The sequence below is a fragment of the Pteropus alecto genome, unplaced genomic scaffold (genome assembly GCF_000325575.1).
Source record: "Pteropus alecto unplaced genomic scaffold, ASM32557v1 scaffold270, whole genome shotgun sequence".
NCBI classification, from domain to species: Eukaryota; Metazoa; Chordata; class Mammalia; order Chiroptera; family Pteropodidae; genus Pteropus; species Pteropus alecto.
Genome location: NW_006430735.1, coordinates 10,993,836 through 11,010,305, shown reverse-complemented (window position 1 = coordinate 11,010,305; position 16,470 = coordinate 10,993,836). Strand labels below are relative to the sequence as shown.

The 16,470-nt window shown below is 36.3% G+C and overlaps 1 protein-coding gene across 2 annotated transcripts in view; it reads left to right on the top strand.

Annotated features, from left to right (window-relative positions):
* The first annotated feature begins 5,905 nt into the window (after positions 1–5,905).
* The window catches only part of IGSF11 (immunoglobulin superfamily member 11), a 119,959-nt gene continuing 109,394 nt past the window's right edge, over positions 5,906–16,470 (top strand). Inside the window, exon 1 of one of the 2 annotated variants that reach the window (XM_006905485.1) lies at positions 5,906–5,986. In XM_006905485.1, coding sequence (XP_006905547.1) covers positions 5,935–5,986 — 52 coding nt within the window. In that variant the 5' untranslated portion in view covers positions 5,906–5,934. The remainder of the gene's footprint in view (positions 5,987–16,470) is intronic. The other variant, XM_006905484.1, reaches the window with a different exon arrangement.

Genomic DNA, 16,470 nt, shown 5'->3' with positions numbered 1-16,470 from the left:
AAGCAATGAAACAATTTATTGGAATTAAAATATCTTTTGGCCATCTAATATTTTTCGTCATTGTTTACCATAGAAACAGCATGGTTCACTGTTTTTGAGTTTCAATTTTTATGGATTACTACTGATTTTATTATTAATAGCACATAAAATCTTTCAAGACTAAATTAAGAATACTCGATTTAGATTAATTTTTAAGAGGGGTAGTATTCATTTAATTGTTTAAGTCTATATCTTTTAAGGAAGAGTGTTCATCAACAAATTCAGAAGACAGGCTAAAATCTGAACAGTTATTTAGTATTAAAAAGTAGTAGAAAGTTTATCAGTTCCAAATTGTCAATCATGTTGCTAATTCAAATAGGTGTGTCAGAGTATAGTGGAAAGAATACTGGCCTTAGAGTCAGAAAAGCTGGGTTTTACTCCTTAAGAGCTGTGTGCTCTTGACCAAGCAGTTTAAAGTTTCTCTGAATCTCACTTTTCTTCATCTGGAAAAATGGGGTAAAACTACCTATCTCTGTGTGTTGTTTTAAATGAGGATTTAAATGAAACTATGTATGTTAAAGGACATAGCATGGTGCATGGCATAGTAAGTTAGTGAGAGCACAGTGAGGGGAAAATCAAAGTGATTAGAGAGATAATGAGAACTAGATCAAGTTAGGTCTTGCAGTAAGAAGAATCATGCTCCCCAACCCCCAGAGATGCCCACTTCCTATTCCCTTAATGTGTGAATGTTATCTTACATGGCAGAGGTTGTAGATGGAAGTACAGTCACCCTTCAGCTGGCCTGGAGATGAGATCATCCTGGATTATCCAAGTAAGCCCATTTTAATCCTTAAATTTAGAAGAAGAGGCAGGAGAGAGAGAGTCAGAGAGATGGCAATGTAAGAAGGACTTGGCCCGATATTGAAGACTTTGAAGATGGAAGAAGGTCATTAGCCAAGGAAAAGTAGGTAGACCCTAGAAGATGAAGAAGATAAAGAGATTCTACAGAAAGAAACACAGCACTGTGGTCATTTTGACTTTAGCCCAGTGAGACTCATTTAAGATAAGATAATAAATTTGTGTTGTTTTATACCATTAAGTTTGCAGTACTTGTTATAACAGCAATAGAAATCTAACACAAGCCCTGTAATTTATAGTAAGGACTTTTAATTTCATTCTGAGATAGGAACCCATTGGAATGATTTGGGCAGAGGAGAGATCTAATCTGACCTAATAGGATCACACTGATTCTGTGCTGAGAATAGACTGTTGAAGGATTCCTTCCTTCATCTAGCTTTTGGCTTGACTTTTCCATATTTACTGAGTGATCATCAATTCATTTAAGATTTTTAAAAATATGATGTTACATTTTTTGTAAGTCAAGGTCTCTAATCTGTTTTGTTGCCAGTAATGAAAGTCTTAAATGCACTTTAAACTGCTATGGAAAATTCACCAGAATTTGAAAAAACCTGAGATGACTCATTGCCAGTACCCCAATATATAAAGTCAAGTGACAGAGTTTCAAGCAGATTAGTTTAGACTAGTGAATAGTGGTAAAAAGACGTGGAAAAAATTTTTGAAAATTATCTTACGAGAAAGAGAATACAAAACGTTTTCAGGTCACATGAAATGTTTCTTATGCTATTGCCTTTTGAAAGTCCTAACAAAACATAGTGATGCCATTTTAAATTTGCTATTAGAATGAATTCAATAGCACTTTGTCACAGAGACTCTGCTCAGAGTAACTTTGCCTGGAAATGAAGAACAGGTGGTATTAACAAAATAGATAATATTATAAAAATAATTTATATTTAGCTTTGGAAAGCCTTATATTTTCCTCCATAATTTTTCTTTCTTAATGATTTTTCACCTAAAATAATAATAAAATTAATTTTCCGTTTTTGGATGCAGAATGACTGATTGAGGAGAGATGATCCAGCATTTTGATGGGTGGAGGAGAGAAGCAGGTATAGGATTAAAATTTGAATTTGGATAATTCATATTTAGATATTTAAAAGTTGACTGTATTCTCATGTCATCAGTGTTTTTTTTTTTCCTTATTTGTTTATTTATTTATTTATTTTTATGGTGACATTGGGTGACAAAATCCAATAAGTTTTAGCTGTACACTTTAACAGTAAGGCATATATATATTTACACTGTGTTCACCTCCCATAGTTAGATTTCTTTCTGTCACCATATATTTGACCCCCTTTACCCCGTCTATCTCTCCTCTCCCCACACCCATTACTCTCTGGTAACTACTAGTCTATAGTCCATGTCCATGAGTCTCTGTTTGTTTGTCCTGTTCCTTTGTTGTTTTTAGGTTTATATCCCACACATAAGTGATATCATGTGATTTTCTACTTGTTCTGTCTGGCTTATTTTGCTCAGCATCATTATCTTGAGGTCCATCCATGTTGTTGCAAATGGCAGTATTTCATCTCTTCTTATGGCTAAGTAATATTCCATTGTATATATGTATCATAGCTTCTTTAGCCAATCAACCATAGGACTCTTTGGTTGCTTTCATGTCCTGGCCACCATGAATGATGCTGCTATGAATATCAGTGTGCAAATATCTTTTTGGATACGGGTTTTTCAAGTCTTTGGGGTAAATACCCAGTAGAGGGATTGCTGGATCATTTGGTAGATCAATTCTTAGTTTTCTGTGGAAACTCTATGCTGTTTTCCTTAGTGGCCGTACCAATTTGCAGTCCCACCGAGCAGTGTAAGAGGGTTCCTTTTTCTCTGCATGGACTCCAACATTTGTTATTACGTGTCCTGTTGATTACAGCTATTTTAACAGGTGTGAGATGGTATCTTATTGTGGTTCATCAGTGTTTTTGAGCCAAGATTATTACTATGTTACAAGTCTTTTACCCCAGGGTTCTTTGTCCTAGTTATTCCCCCTCTCCATTTCTTCTTTGGTCAGTTAGACCAACTAAAGTTCCCCTAGAGTTGGGGGGTGGCAATCTCATTCAAACTTTACAGCTAGTCATCTGGGGGTGGTGGTGGGATAGAGGTGGCATAAATGTTGGGGAGACAACTGCAGTTCCCCACGGATGGCTTTAAGACAATATGGTTTATATACATTTCTTTAGATGTTAGTCTGTAAAAAGATAAAAGAAAAAGACTGTGATGTGGTAGAAAAACTATAGGGTGAGTGTTAGAAGAACTTGTTTCCAGTTCCGCCCATTGGTATTTGCAATCCCTGAGGTGTCCCTTGATCTTCTAGAGATTCAGTAACTTACTATGTGAAGAGGGGGTGATATTACCTGCTTTACATACCCCCTGTGGTTACTGTGAAGATCAAATCAGATAATGTATGTGAAAGTACTTTGAAATTTATAAAGTATTATAGAAACATAAGATGTTGTCTGTTGCTTTAGCACTCAGAATACTTAAAGAGATTTACAGAAATTCTACTGTGGTCATAGGCAGATAAAGATAAAAGAGCTGGTGAAAACCAACATTACTAATAAAAAATGTTCTTAAAAATATATGCCAGTGGTATTATCTCTGATTTGAAAAGCACCTTTTTCTTTGTTTCCTCTAAGGGTGTCCCTTTGGAAGTCTCTGTGTACAGTACTCGGAGTTTCCAGTCCTCCCGATCTGCTTCCTTTGAGTCTACCATCTACCATCTGCCCCCTGAGCTTCTGGGCAGCCAGATTGCCTCCTGAAATGTGATCGTCCTCACTCTCCTTCCAGAAACCACACTTCTTTTTCTACTAAAAAGGCTGTTCCACCAAACTGTGAGCAGTCTGTCTTCTTAATAAGTCCCTAGCTCCTGTTGGGCAAGGCAGAAGTACACTATGGTGACAAAGAGGCAGGAGAGCTCTTTTTCTCTGCTGATTCTTGACTGTACAGATATATGCCATATACAATTAAAAGTTATTTAAGGGTGAGAATTATATCTTACACTTTATGTTTAACCTTCAACTCAGTGCCTTACATAATGTAGATAGATACTCAGTATTTGCTGAACTGATGTGCTAATAAGTATACCAGGTAACTTGCTTTTATCAAGGCTTTTCAGCCTAGAATATTAGGCTATTTATTTAATTAAATAATATTCTATGTTTAAATCTGGGATTATAGTGGAGCAAAATCCTGCTCTGAGTAGTACCTTTTACATGACAACTTACTTGATTTTGTCTCTGTGTTACCATTATGCTGGTTGAGACTGGGTTAGAATGTAGGAGTATGTGCAAGACAAGGTAAAAAATTGGATTGGTTGGAGAAATGTCTAGTCCTTGCCCTGGAGTTTAAAGAAATAAGACTAAGCCCAGTGATGACATTAGAGTTGAAATTTAAAACTTGTTATAAATATCGAAGACTCTCTACTGTCATATCATTCTTTTCTTGCCATTAGAGATCTGGTAAGGGATTATAGCAAACTGTAAGTAGTGAGCAAAGCTGAGGTATTTCTAATTCATAATCAAACTATACTTTTTCAAGGTATTCTTGTTAAAGGTGAATGGCATTTCTGAATGTGTTCTCTTTTTTTAAAAAACTTGAAATTATAACAGCAACATTTTCAAAAAAGAATGCAGCCATAATTCTACCATCTTGATACGGTTATTTTCATTTCTATACATATCTTTAATATTTGTCCAAATGTATAGATGTTTTACATATTTGCCTATTTCTTTGGCAAACTATTTTCCCTCCTGAGTTGCCCTGGGCAGATTGTATCTGCTAGATGAGGCCTCAGAATTTCTGAATGGCTCCAAGAATCCTAATCTATGCTGCTGCAGAAATTGACCAGAATGGTCTGACATTCCCTGGGCAGGTATGTCCCCAAATTTAGAAGGCTCAGGTTGGAGGCTGAAGCAGAAAGTGGCTGTGGGGCTGTAGGACACCTGCCAGCGACCTCAATGGAAAAGGAACGAAGATTAGGTGAAGATGTAGGTAGACAGTTAAGTAAAATAATTTCAGATGCCAGTAGGGTCTCGCTTCCCACTCAAAACAAACGAGGAACAAAAATAAAAACCCAATGAAAGTAACAACCCCCCCCCATCACCTCCTCACTAGTTAACAAATATTTCAGTTTAGTTTAATAAAGCTATACCATTTAGAACATAAACTTTTAAATATTAGAAGTTGACATAAATTGTACTAAAGGGAAAAGAGAAGATGGTAGTCTCCGACAATGGGGAGCGAGGAGTATGGTACAGCTCCTTCGCTCGTTTCAAGGAAGAAACAGTAGTCAGGCGTCAGGTTCTTTCAGATTATTTGGGTTACAGAAGAGAGGATGGAGAGAAAGTGAAATTGCCAAATAGAGATCATCTGAAAACTGCCACAGGAAGGAATCTTGCTGGTTAAGACGGAGGCGGTGGAAGAGTCCCTCCAAGGGCTCTCTGGGGATGAGGACTGACACCACTTGTCCCAGTTGCGGTTTCGAGCAGGAGAGGGGCCCGACCTGGGCGAGGAGGGCAAGGGCCGCCGGCTTCCCGGCGCTCGCGGAGGCGTGCGGGGCAGCAGGCGTCAGTTTCCAGCCCTTATATGTCAACTCCCATTACTAGAGCCCAGTGTCACTGATTGAATTTTTCTTATACAACAGCCCAAGTTTTATTAACCAGGAACATATGACATATGTAATTTAAACTTTTTAGAAAAGGCATTTCATATCCCAGTAATATTTAGTTTGTGACCCATGATGACCCTTTCTACCCAGTCTATTCTTGGTGCTCCTGGTTTTACTTTATATCTCCAAACATTATATGGTAAACTTGGCCTTTGTAGACATTCTAGTAATGGGATTGTGTGTGTGTGTCCTCAAAAAGGTAGTCATTTCTCATTTTGCTGAAGCAAAGATTTGAGTTTCAAAGACTGCAAGTCTTGTGTCCAGAACCAGTCATGTAACAAGTATCTGCCCTGTCCTAGCACCATATCCCAATGGGGCTTTATTTTTCTCTAGCGGGCGGCGGGCGCGCTCCCCGCGGCCCCGGGATGACTTCTCCGGGCTCCCGTCTGGCGCCTTTGCTGCTCCTCTCTCTGCACGGTGAGTAGCCGGAGCCCTCCCCTCCCCGAAGGGCCAGGCTGGGCCAGCGGCCCGGGCAGGAGCTGTCTGGGGACCGCAAGCAGCCTGCTCGCCTGTGCCAGGTCTTGGGAACCCAACTTACTCAGGGGCCATATTCGTAGCTGTCGGCCGAGGCTCACGCGCCCACCCGCCGCGGCTGCCCTCCCGCCGGCGCCCCGCTTCCCGGCTTCCCGCACAGCCCAGGTGTTCCCTGATTCGAGGTAACTACACCTGCTACTCGGTTACGGCCCAGCCTGGATCCGACGCCGACTTGACTCTGACCCCGCTGTCTGCCTTTTTAGATAACGAACTCCCGTACTTATTGGGTACAGTGAGAAACAATATTTAGAATTAGTTTCCGTTACCAGGCGGCTCCAGGAAAACAAGATGCCTTTAAAATAATTTAAGAAACTTTAAATTGTACCTTTACCAGGCATATGCAGGTTTCACTGAAAATGTGATCTTTATTTTAAAAATAACTATACAGTATGCTACACTATATTTGAAAACAAGAATTTATTTTTTTATACGCTAGCTTCGTCCCCAAAGGATTTAAATTGGCTTACAAAAATATATAGAATATAACAATATTAGAACACAAATAATAGACATGTGTTTAATTTTCTTGATGGTTTAAAAAAATCTATTTAAATGTAATTTTCTACTCTCTAACTTTTCTTATATTCTATTTCTATGACTAGCCATCATATTTAAACTCTTGATTTTCATCTTGTACAGTGCCCTTTTCTTTTGTGAGTGCATTGTCTTATGGAATCAAGTTTTCTGTCCCATTTTCTGATATGTTGAGATTCACTGAGATTTATTCTTTAGGGTTTTATTTAAAAAAGCATGTTCACTGATTGGAATATGGTGGTTATCCCTGTTTATTTTCTGGAGATATCAGTATGTTTCCCATAGTTTTACGGTCTTATTTGAACTGATAATGTACCCATAGATTTTGAACTGAAAATGTACCCATAGATTTTGAAGTAACCTAATATTAGCTGACTTAAATTATACAAATTCACTTAGTAGGAGAGAAAAGAATATAAAACTTTGTATATCTTTTTCATAGAATCCAGTGAAGGAAATCATCAAAATTCCAGGTAACTTTCATGGAGTTCAATAGGTATATTTTTAGTGATGATGTGTAGATAATAATAAAGTGACGGTGGTATGTGCTTCTAAATTAATTTTGTCTGGTTGCTAGTTTGAGAGAGCTAACATGTTTCTCTGTCTTCCTTCAAGTGTGAAATAAGATTCAGTAAGTGGGCTTTTTATACAAATCCCTTGGATATAACTGAAAATATTATAGGTATTACTATCAGAATAGCTGACATTTATGGTAAAAAATCTGTTCTTTTGTATGTTATAATAAATGTAACTCTCTTTTTAAAGTAGCATTTGTATATAGTTTTTTTAATTATTAGGCAGTACTTTTAAAGAGTTGATGTGATTCGTGAATCTGCTTTACAAGGTCATCTGCTTTGATTCTTTTCCTTCAGCAGAACTATTCCTTAGCCATCCTAGGATGTTTTAAAAGACTAGCAAGGACATTTCAGCCTTCACAATAATCTGTTCTGTAGAGGCATTTTTTACCCTCAGAAATGAAAAAAGTGCTTATGTGTTCAACAAATTGTTATCGAGTTACTCAGGGTTTGGGTGTCTGGTGGGGAAGGAAGGTGGTGGAAGACAAAGATGCACAAGTTTGTCCACAACCCTTAAGTGGTTTGTAGTATAGGTTGTAAGAATATACAAATGATTTATGATACAAGGAATATATGATGAGTGCCATTTATTAATGGTGATATCAAGAAAGACATTATGGAAACGCTTACTTTTGATCTGGACTTTGAGTAGGATTTAAATTGACTGAGATGGCATTAGTTGGGCTTTCCTAGACGAAGGAACAGCCTGGACAAAGGATATGGAATGGAAAGTGCAGGGGCATATTCTGGAAAGGCCAAGCTCCTAGCTGCTAGAACAGGACACTGGACAAAAGAAAAAAGTCTGAAAAGGTAGTAAAAGTTAGTAGAGAGCCTTGAATGCTGAGTTTGGGATTTATTCAGCAGGCCATGGAAAGGCCACTGATATACAGTTTCCTTAAGATGAGGGGAAGAGAGTGAACAGCTATATAGTGCCTAACATGAGTCTCCAGGAGAATGCCATTTCCTGACTGCATTAAGTTCTTGAATCAGTCAGTGGCAGAGTTGGTTTGAATGAATTAGAGCCCATCCATAGAACTTCCAGTGTTGGAATGAGGTGGAGGAATGGAAGGAAAGTTGCTTCCATTATGAAGAGGAAAAGGGAAATGGATGCTAGAAAGATAACCATTGTAGCAGTGGCCACTACAATGACGTAACACACCATAAATAGAAAAAGAGAGCGTCTTAAATTTTTGAAATAAAATGGATGTCAAGAAATTGTTGTTTTTGTATTTGTTTAAATCTCTGTGGAGTAACTTCAAAGGGAATTTGAATTGAAAAGTTGACTACTATATAGTTCTACCCATGGGTCAGATATATCGAAAGTGTTTCTTGTATTACCTTCGATTCCTTGAAATAGTGTTTAACTTTCAAGAACATAAGAAAATATATAAAAAGAAAGAAAAGGCCATATAAAATGAATTAGAAATGAATTATGAGCTTAAGTGTTGGCATTATGAAAAATTTATTAAAAACTTCAATTTCTTAGCTCTAACTTTAGTTATGTAACTGTTTTGGAAGGATTTACTTTTTAGTAAAAAATTTGTAGTTTGACCTAATATGAAAGGTGACAGCCACTGGATGAAAATTTTAGAGAAATTAAGCTTAATACACTGTATATTCAACATGGACTATTCAGGAAGCAATTTAGATATTAGATCACCAAGCGCTTCTAAAATGTTGTGTTTAGGACTGTTGTCAGACCCAAGGTAATGATGCAGTGGGCAAAGACGTTTTCCCCCCAGTAACAGTATGTGGCACATTTTCAAATGTGTTTTCGCACTTTGATAGTGGAAGCATTTATAATGAAAAGTCTCATTTGAATCTTCTTACTTAAGCCATGTGATTTAGTGTCAAATAAGGTGATGTGCTGGTACACAAGAGTCTTTAGTTGCAGTGAGTTAGAACAAAGGACTGGAGGTCCTAGCTGTATTGGGAGAATGTTGGGAAAATTGTGGCCCACTTAAATTCTGATCTATAATTTGTTTATTTAGCATAGGGATCCTGAACCTATTTCTATCTACACTAATGATGCCAATTTATTTCTATGTTTTAGGCAGATTGAGGTAGGATGGCTGGATTTCTGATAGTCTAGTCCCTTCAAGTCCTGTCCTTTGTTTGATGAGGACCATTTGGCACTCACACATCACACCATTGCATTTTAAGGATGGTTCTCAGAACATCTGGAGCCTCTGAAATCCTCCCTTGATCATACTTTGAGAGTAATTGGTTTCAGAGAGGTTGTCAGTTCTTGGGTGGTATTTAGAATGCCATCTGATTCGAGCTGAATTTAGTCTTAAAAGTAGAAAGTTAATTAATTTACTTACGAGTTAAGCTGATTTTACTAAACTGTGGAAGGATTTTTTCCTTTCTGTTAAAGTTTGGGTAATTGATTAGCTTTATACCTGATTTTCTAAGAGACTATAGTAGTAGTTTGCATTTGTGATGATTTTAAAGTTGTAGAAATTTGAAGTCAAAGAGAAAAAATCTGTTTCCCATTTTCACTAATGATAGACTCAGCCATTGGTCTGATACTAGTTTACCTTTATCGTTGATGGACACTACACAGGTGCTATATGATGTGGCTGTACCTCACTCATGTATTTTAATTAATATCACTAAAATGTTTATGTTTATAGGATAGGATTAAAACAATACGAATTTGCCAATGTGAACAAAAACTCTGTTCAGTGAAAAAGTCCTTAGAGGAAGTCTACTAATTGGTTTCTCTTTGTTTAGTATTTTGATCTTGAGAGATAACAAAATGACAGGGTTAGATGCATACTTTTATTTAGAAAAGCATTGCTGGTGAAGAAGTTGAGATGCCAGAAGCACTGAGTTCAGGAAATTCTAATACTACATGGAATTCTTTGGAAGAATCTTCAGAAATTAAGGTTACTGTCAGTGGCTTTGAATGATAGTGGGTCAGGATTTAGGGTTGGGATAGATGGTTAAAGTATAATAGGTTTGGAAATGCAAAGCTGTTTTTCTACTAGAGTCAAACTTATAATAACACAATGTGGCATTTTGAATGTAACTCTAATGAGACCACTTCTAGGCCAGTCTTAAAACACTCATTAATCCAACATTTTTAAAAATTGAAAAGAAATTTAATTTTTTACCAAAATCTGTTAAATATCACACCAGTGGAAATGTTAACAGTGTCCTAATTTAGAGAACGCTTTTACCTGCCTTTGCCCAAAGTCTCCCTGTTCACAGCAGTTGCTCATGTAAAATCTCTTCTCTCCCACTCCTGTATTCTCAGTAATGTTGATTCTTTTCTGTCCTCTTTCCTCTTCATCCTCTCCTTCCATTTTGGAGGATGTTATGTTCTGCTAGTCGCATCAGGTTCTTTTAAAGTAAATAAATCTAGCCATTCTTGACCCCTTCCAATGATTAGCTGTACCTATTTTGTAGACTGATGAAAGAAACCCTGGAGCCAAGCAGGCAGACCCAGAAATCACTTTAGAAGCTGGACATGGCACTGGTGGGGGTATGTGAGAATGTGGACATAGTTCTGTGTTAATATTTCCCCCTTGTTCCATGAAGTTAACTTTATGATGCAATTCTGTGTGTGTATATATGTATGTATGAATGTATGTATGTATGTATATTTTCCCTGAAGGACAATACCATACCTGGCACATAGTAAGTGCTCAGTAGGTACTTGCAAATTAATTAGGTGAGTAGTTACTACTATAAGTGATAATGATTTCCTTATGGACCATTCTCTGTCTGCAGTGATGTTTATAGCTCTCAAAATGTCAGAAGTCTTTAATCAGAGCCACACTGTTGACCATGTACTCAAAGATGCCTTAAGTAACATCAAACATTGATCGTAATACTTAATCTTTGTTTCTTTGGACCAAGTCCATCACTACCAGTTTTACACCTTCAGTCAGTCCCCATAGGTCAAGATCATTTAGCAGAACACAAAATAAATGACAGATTGGAGTATAGTAAAATCAGGTTAGCATTTTAGGCTTTCATTGGTAATGAAAAGCCTGTAGTACAGTTCACATATGCATATTGCCCATGTGTAAATACAGATTGCTGTACTAGCACTTGTTGGCCAAGACTTAAGACAATGTGCAGAACATATGAAAAGTGTGTTAACAGTGTACTGCAAAGATTCTCAAACTTTAGGCCTTAAAGATTATTGGGGCCTTAAAGATTATTGAGGACAATAAAGAGCTTTTGTGTGCGTGGATTATGTCTATCAATATTTACCATATTAGAAATTAAAAGTGAGAAAAAATTTAAGTATTAATCAGGTTACAAATCCATCGTATGCTAACATAAATAATATACTATTTTTGTGACAAGTGTAAGATATTTTTCCAAAACCAAAAATTTATTAGGGAGAAGAGTGGCACTGTTTTACATTTTTGGAAATGACTCTTTAATGTCTTGCTCATTAGAAGACCGCTGGATTCCCCTCTCTGCTTCTGCATTCAGTTTATTATGAAGTGTTGTCTCAGTTTGGTTGACATATATGAAGAATATATGGCCTCACATAGATATGTAGTTGGAAGAAGAAGGAATATTTTGATAGCATTTTCAAATAATTTTGTATATTCTTCTTTGATATTCTATTAAAACTCAGTAAATAGTAGTTTCTTAAAGATTGGTTGCCATGCAGAATCAGAAACCATATCAATAAACATTTCTCACTCTGCTGTATTAAAATCCATGGGCTTATCTTATACTTAAATCTTTTCTTCATGCATGATTTTTAGGTAACATTATACATTGATAATTTAGAAAATATTGGTTCACTGATGCAGATCTTACAAATGCTGACATGTTAAATTCTATGATTTAAAAAATCACATTTGTTAACTATCACCATTGATCTCATCAGGACAATCTTCAAGTACCGGGAAACTGTTAAGCTCACAATGGCAGATACAGGTTTTGGAAGATATGTATATTTCCAAAATTGGCAACAAATAGCTGTCAGTGGTTTCTCTTATTTTGTTCAATTTTGGGAAAATGTCTGCCAAATATCTAAGTCTCAATAACTGTAGTCTGTCTGTGAGTTTTTCTTTCCAGTAAAAGTGCTGATTATGAAAACGCGACTAATTCATTCAGCTTTGAAATCCAGCAGTTGCACCAGGGCTTCTCCTCGGGACACCCATTTTTGCTTTGGTGTGTAGCATAAGAGATTTATGTTTCAGACTACTCATTTTGTCACAGAATATCATAAAAGGTCAAGATTTAATAAAATTCCTGTTATTCCTTCATCAAAGACATTCTTTAGTGAAACTGGATTTTCTTTTGTAACTGAGAGTGCATGACAGTAAGACTACAGTGACTTCAGACACAGTTTAGTGCCAGTGCCTTGACTTGTGTGGAGGCGCCAGCAGTTCCCCCCCACACTTCTGCACCATCAGTGCGAATGTCGACACAGGCAAAAAGGCAAATAACATTTTACCGTCATTAAGAAAACAGCTTTTACCTCACAGATTTTTTGAAAGGGTGTTGGAGACCCTTAAACGGTCCATGGAATATAGTACATTGAAACACTAATGTACTTTAATGGATGTTAAATTCTTTTTTTTTTTCTTTATTGTTTAAGAGACAAATAGCCATGCAATAATTCCATGCTGTGTGGGATGGCATTAAACAGAGTATGTATGTATCACTGAAAAATAAACAATACACTCATTTAAAATTCTGTATTTTTTGTAATATATATAATTTTTAAATTACAAAAGTGGCATATCCTAGGCATTAAAATTCAAACAATGCAGAAATGTTTAAGAATTGACTCATATCTCACCTCCACCCACCAAATTCTCTGGTTTGTTGTGCATTGTTCTAGACCTTTTTCTAATTACAAACAAAGCCTGAAGTACATGTATTTTTTTTTTTTTAAATAATGCCATGGATAATTGTTTTAAAACTTATTTTTAAAGCATAAAATTTAGTATGGGCATGTTGCCACATATGGATCTATGTCATTTTTTTAATGACCTAAGTTTACTATTTTGTAGCAAGTCTATACCACAATTTATTTAGCTGTTTCCCCATGGTTGGACATTTATGTTGTTTCTGATTTTTTGATATTGGCAATATCATAGTGAACACCTTTGTACATATAACCTATAAATTTGTGTAGATATTTCTGCAGTATAGCTGGCCCAAAGTGGAATTATTTGTATAGTCAGACATATTGGGTTTGAATTCCTGACTTGTCATTTATTGGCTTTCTGACTTTGGGAATGTTCTAATGCCCCGAGTTTGAGTTTGATTATCTTGTAGAGTGAAGATGGCCTTCTCAGTGCATTAAGAAGTACTAAACTAAAGGAAATGACGCATCTTTAAAGTGTCTAGCATAGTGCTTGGCATATAGAAAATTCTTTGTTTGTGGCCGTTATTGTTACAGGGGTTGATCAACTCCAACTTGAGTCAGGAAGTAAGAGTTCTATCCAGGAGGTGCCAATGGAGGTGAGGCCTGAGAGACATCATACAGATCTTCAGGCCTGCTTTCATTTGCAAAATGAAGGAGTTAGATTAGGTAATCTTTTCTTTTCCAACTCTGTAATCTCGTGATTCTTTGATTTGGCTTCTAAGTATTGAGAATATTGTCGAGAAAATAAGCTGGAACTAATATATGGCTGGTTTTAACATAATAAGACTTCTTAAAAAGTAGTTACTTGACTTTCCCTCTCCTTCCATCAATATAATGAGACTTTATGGTGATATCTATTCAATGAATTAAAACCGTTTTCATCTATTGTAGAAAGATTGTAAAAAGTGACTTCAAATATAAAGAATTCTGTTTTTTAATTTTCTTTGAAAATTGATTTCTGTTTACTTTAGCTCAGGCTATGTACATACCTCTTTATTCTCTTACATTCTTTATATCATAGACAAATCTTATATGTGTCAGTTGTAAGCAGGCTGTAAATATGACAGAAATTTTCTTTTTTCCATAATCAGTGTATTCTGGTCCTTTAACTTGATTTCTATAACCTTTCTCTATTTTTCTAACATAATGTCTTTTCTTTGGCTAAGCCAGGCATTGGGTGTCTAAATTTTATCTGTACTGGATAACATGATGAATATAAATATTTTGGTATTGCTATTATTGATTAAAAGTGAAAAGCCTATGAGCTTTTAAAAAAACCTGTGAGTTTTAGTCAGGAAAGTAATGATATTCAAACCAAAAACTCTGAAAGGCTGTGGTTATGACACGTCTTAATTCTGACTCTAGGTTATATAACTTCTATACTGTTTTCTGGTTGTTCTTTTTGCATTTTCATGTAGGAGAATGTTTTTACACAAAGCCAGGTGGTCTTCAGAATGGATAGAGTTAGTCATATTGGCAGAACGTTCAAAATAATTCTGAGATTCATAAACTCATGCTTATTGTGCTATTTTGATAAGTATAGATTATTTTCAGAACATTAAATATTTCCTGAAACTAAACCACACTAGTAGAGAAGGTTTTTGAGTTTTGTATTCCAAAGTATTTGTAGAAATTTAAACATTATTTGTTTTCGTGAAAATATTTTCTGAAATTGTGACTTTTAATTCTTTCTAATTGGTGATTTCATTGCCCTAAGAGCAAGACATGTTTTAGTTGCCCTTTGATCAGTCTATATTTCCAGTTTGTCTGAACATTTGTGCCTTTTTGGATGAATTAATTGTGCCTGTCCCCCTTCCCCAGTTACTTTGAATTCAGTGGGTTGTCTTTCTCATTAATATGAAAGTGTAATGTTGTGAGCCATGGGGAGCTGGACCTGTAAGGTCTCTTAGAGCCCTTTAATTCCATAATGTCCTTGATCTGATGAAGCCGCTCAGTAAATCTCTTCACAATTTCCACGACCAAGCCATCTGTCTGCATTAAAATAAATCAAATCTGCTTACTCCTTCAATGTCTAACAAATATTCTATAAACTGATAATGATGAAGACCAAGAACATGAAAATAATTTGCCGTCTTGAGCACTTCCTTTTCAAGTTTCAGCTCAGAGTCTCTTGACACAGGAGAAGTCGGCTTTCCAGCTTTCTCTTTGACTTGAGAGAAAGGGTGTGGAAGGGACTCTTTTCTCATTCCTTTTATTGTGCTTATTGCATGTGTGGCAGGCGAACTAATTCAGCTTTTCCTCATTAGAATTAAACTTCACAAAAGCTTTACTTGCTCTTCTACTTCATATATGCTGGCCGATTAGGTAAACACACATATTTATCTAATTTTATATATGGCGATTTGCATTGTAACATATAAATCTCAGGATTTTGTGTCGGGCCCAAACTTCTGATATTGCTCAGACTTCTGATATTGCTCAGACTGTATATTGTGGCAGCGTCACACGGTACAAGTACATGATCCTATGGCTTGTTCCTAAGGAAAATACTTTTGTTTTTTTTAAATATCTGAAAACCTTGGAATCTTTAAAATATTTATTTTTAGTGCTCTAAACTCCTTTACTTTCTTCTCTTTGATCCATCCTTTCCTTCCTGAGAGGTTCCTTTTCTGTCAAACACTGCTGTCATTATATCCCTCTCTTCCTTCAATTACAAAAACCACAGCAAACTTGAAAAAATCTTAAAGGATAAATTCTAAAGGTTTTAGAGTATCAGTGTCCTCCTCTCCAGCTTCCTACTCTACTCCACCCACCCAACCCAGGGCCTTCTGTTAACACTCTGGGCTTATCTACCTCTTCAGTGTTGTCGCTCACATTTCCCGTCCACTTCTGGTCAGTCTGAAATACCTCACCACCTCCCCTTGATACACATACTACCTACTCTTCTAGACTCAGCTCAAGCCTGTTTCCTCTGAGACTGACTGCCTTACATTCTGAGATAACTTCTCTGTAAGAGAACTTTTCCTCTTATAGTTTCCTACATAGTGAGTTCTGTGCTCCTTTGGTGGCACCTCCAAATTGCTACGTCTTGTTCTCTTTTACCTTCTTGCAAGCTCCACAGGATGAGCACTTTGTGCTGTGAACATGGCAAGTGCTTAATTTATTGAGTGAATGGATGAATTTTAGATCTTTGCTTTTTAGCAGCCTTTTTATCTTGTATAAGGTAATAGACCTTATTCTCTCAGTTTTACAGGCAAAAAGTTGAAATTCTATATGTGGAATTGAGATATGCATATGAACTTCAAAGTTTTTACTAAAGTATAGACATTTCTCATTCTCAAAAAATGATACAGAATAGATTCTTTTATGCTGCAGATTGAATTTACATTTCATTTGTGCTCCAGTTTTGAACAGATTACGAGTTTCTCAGCCTTTTCCTTTAT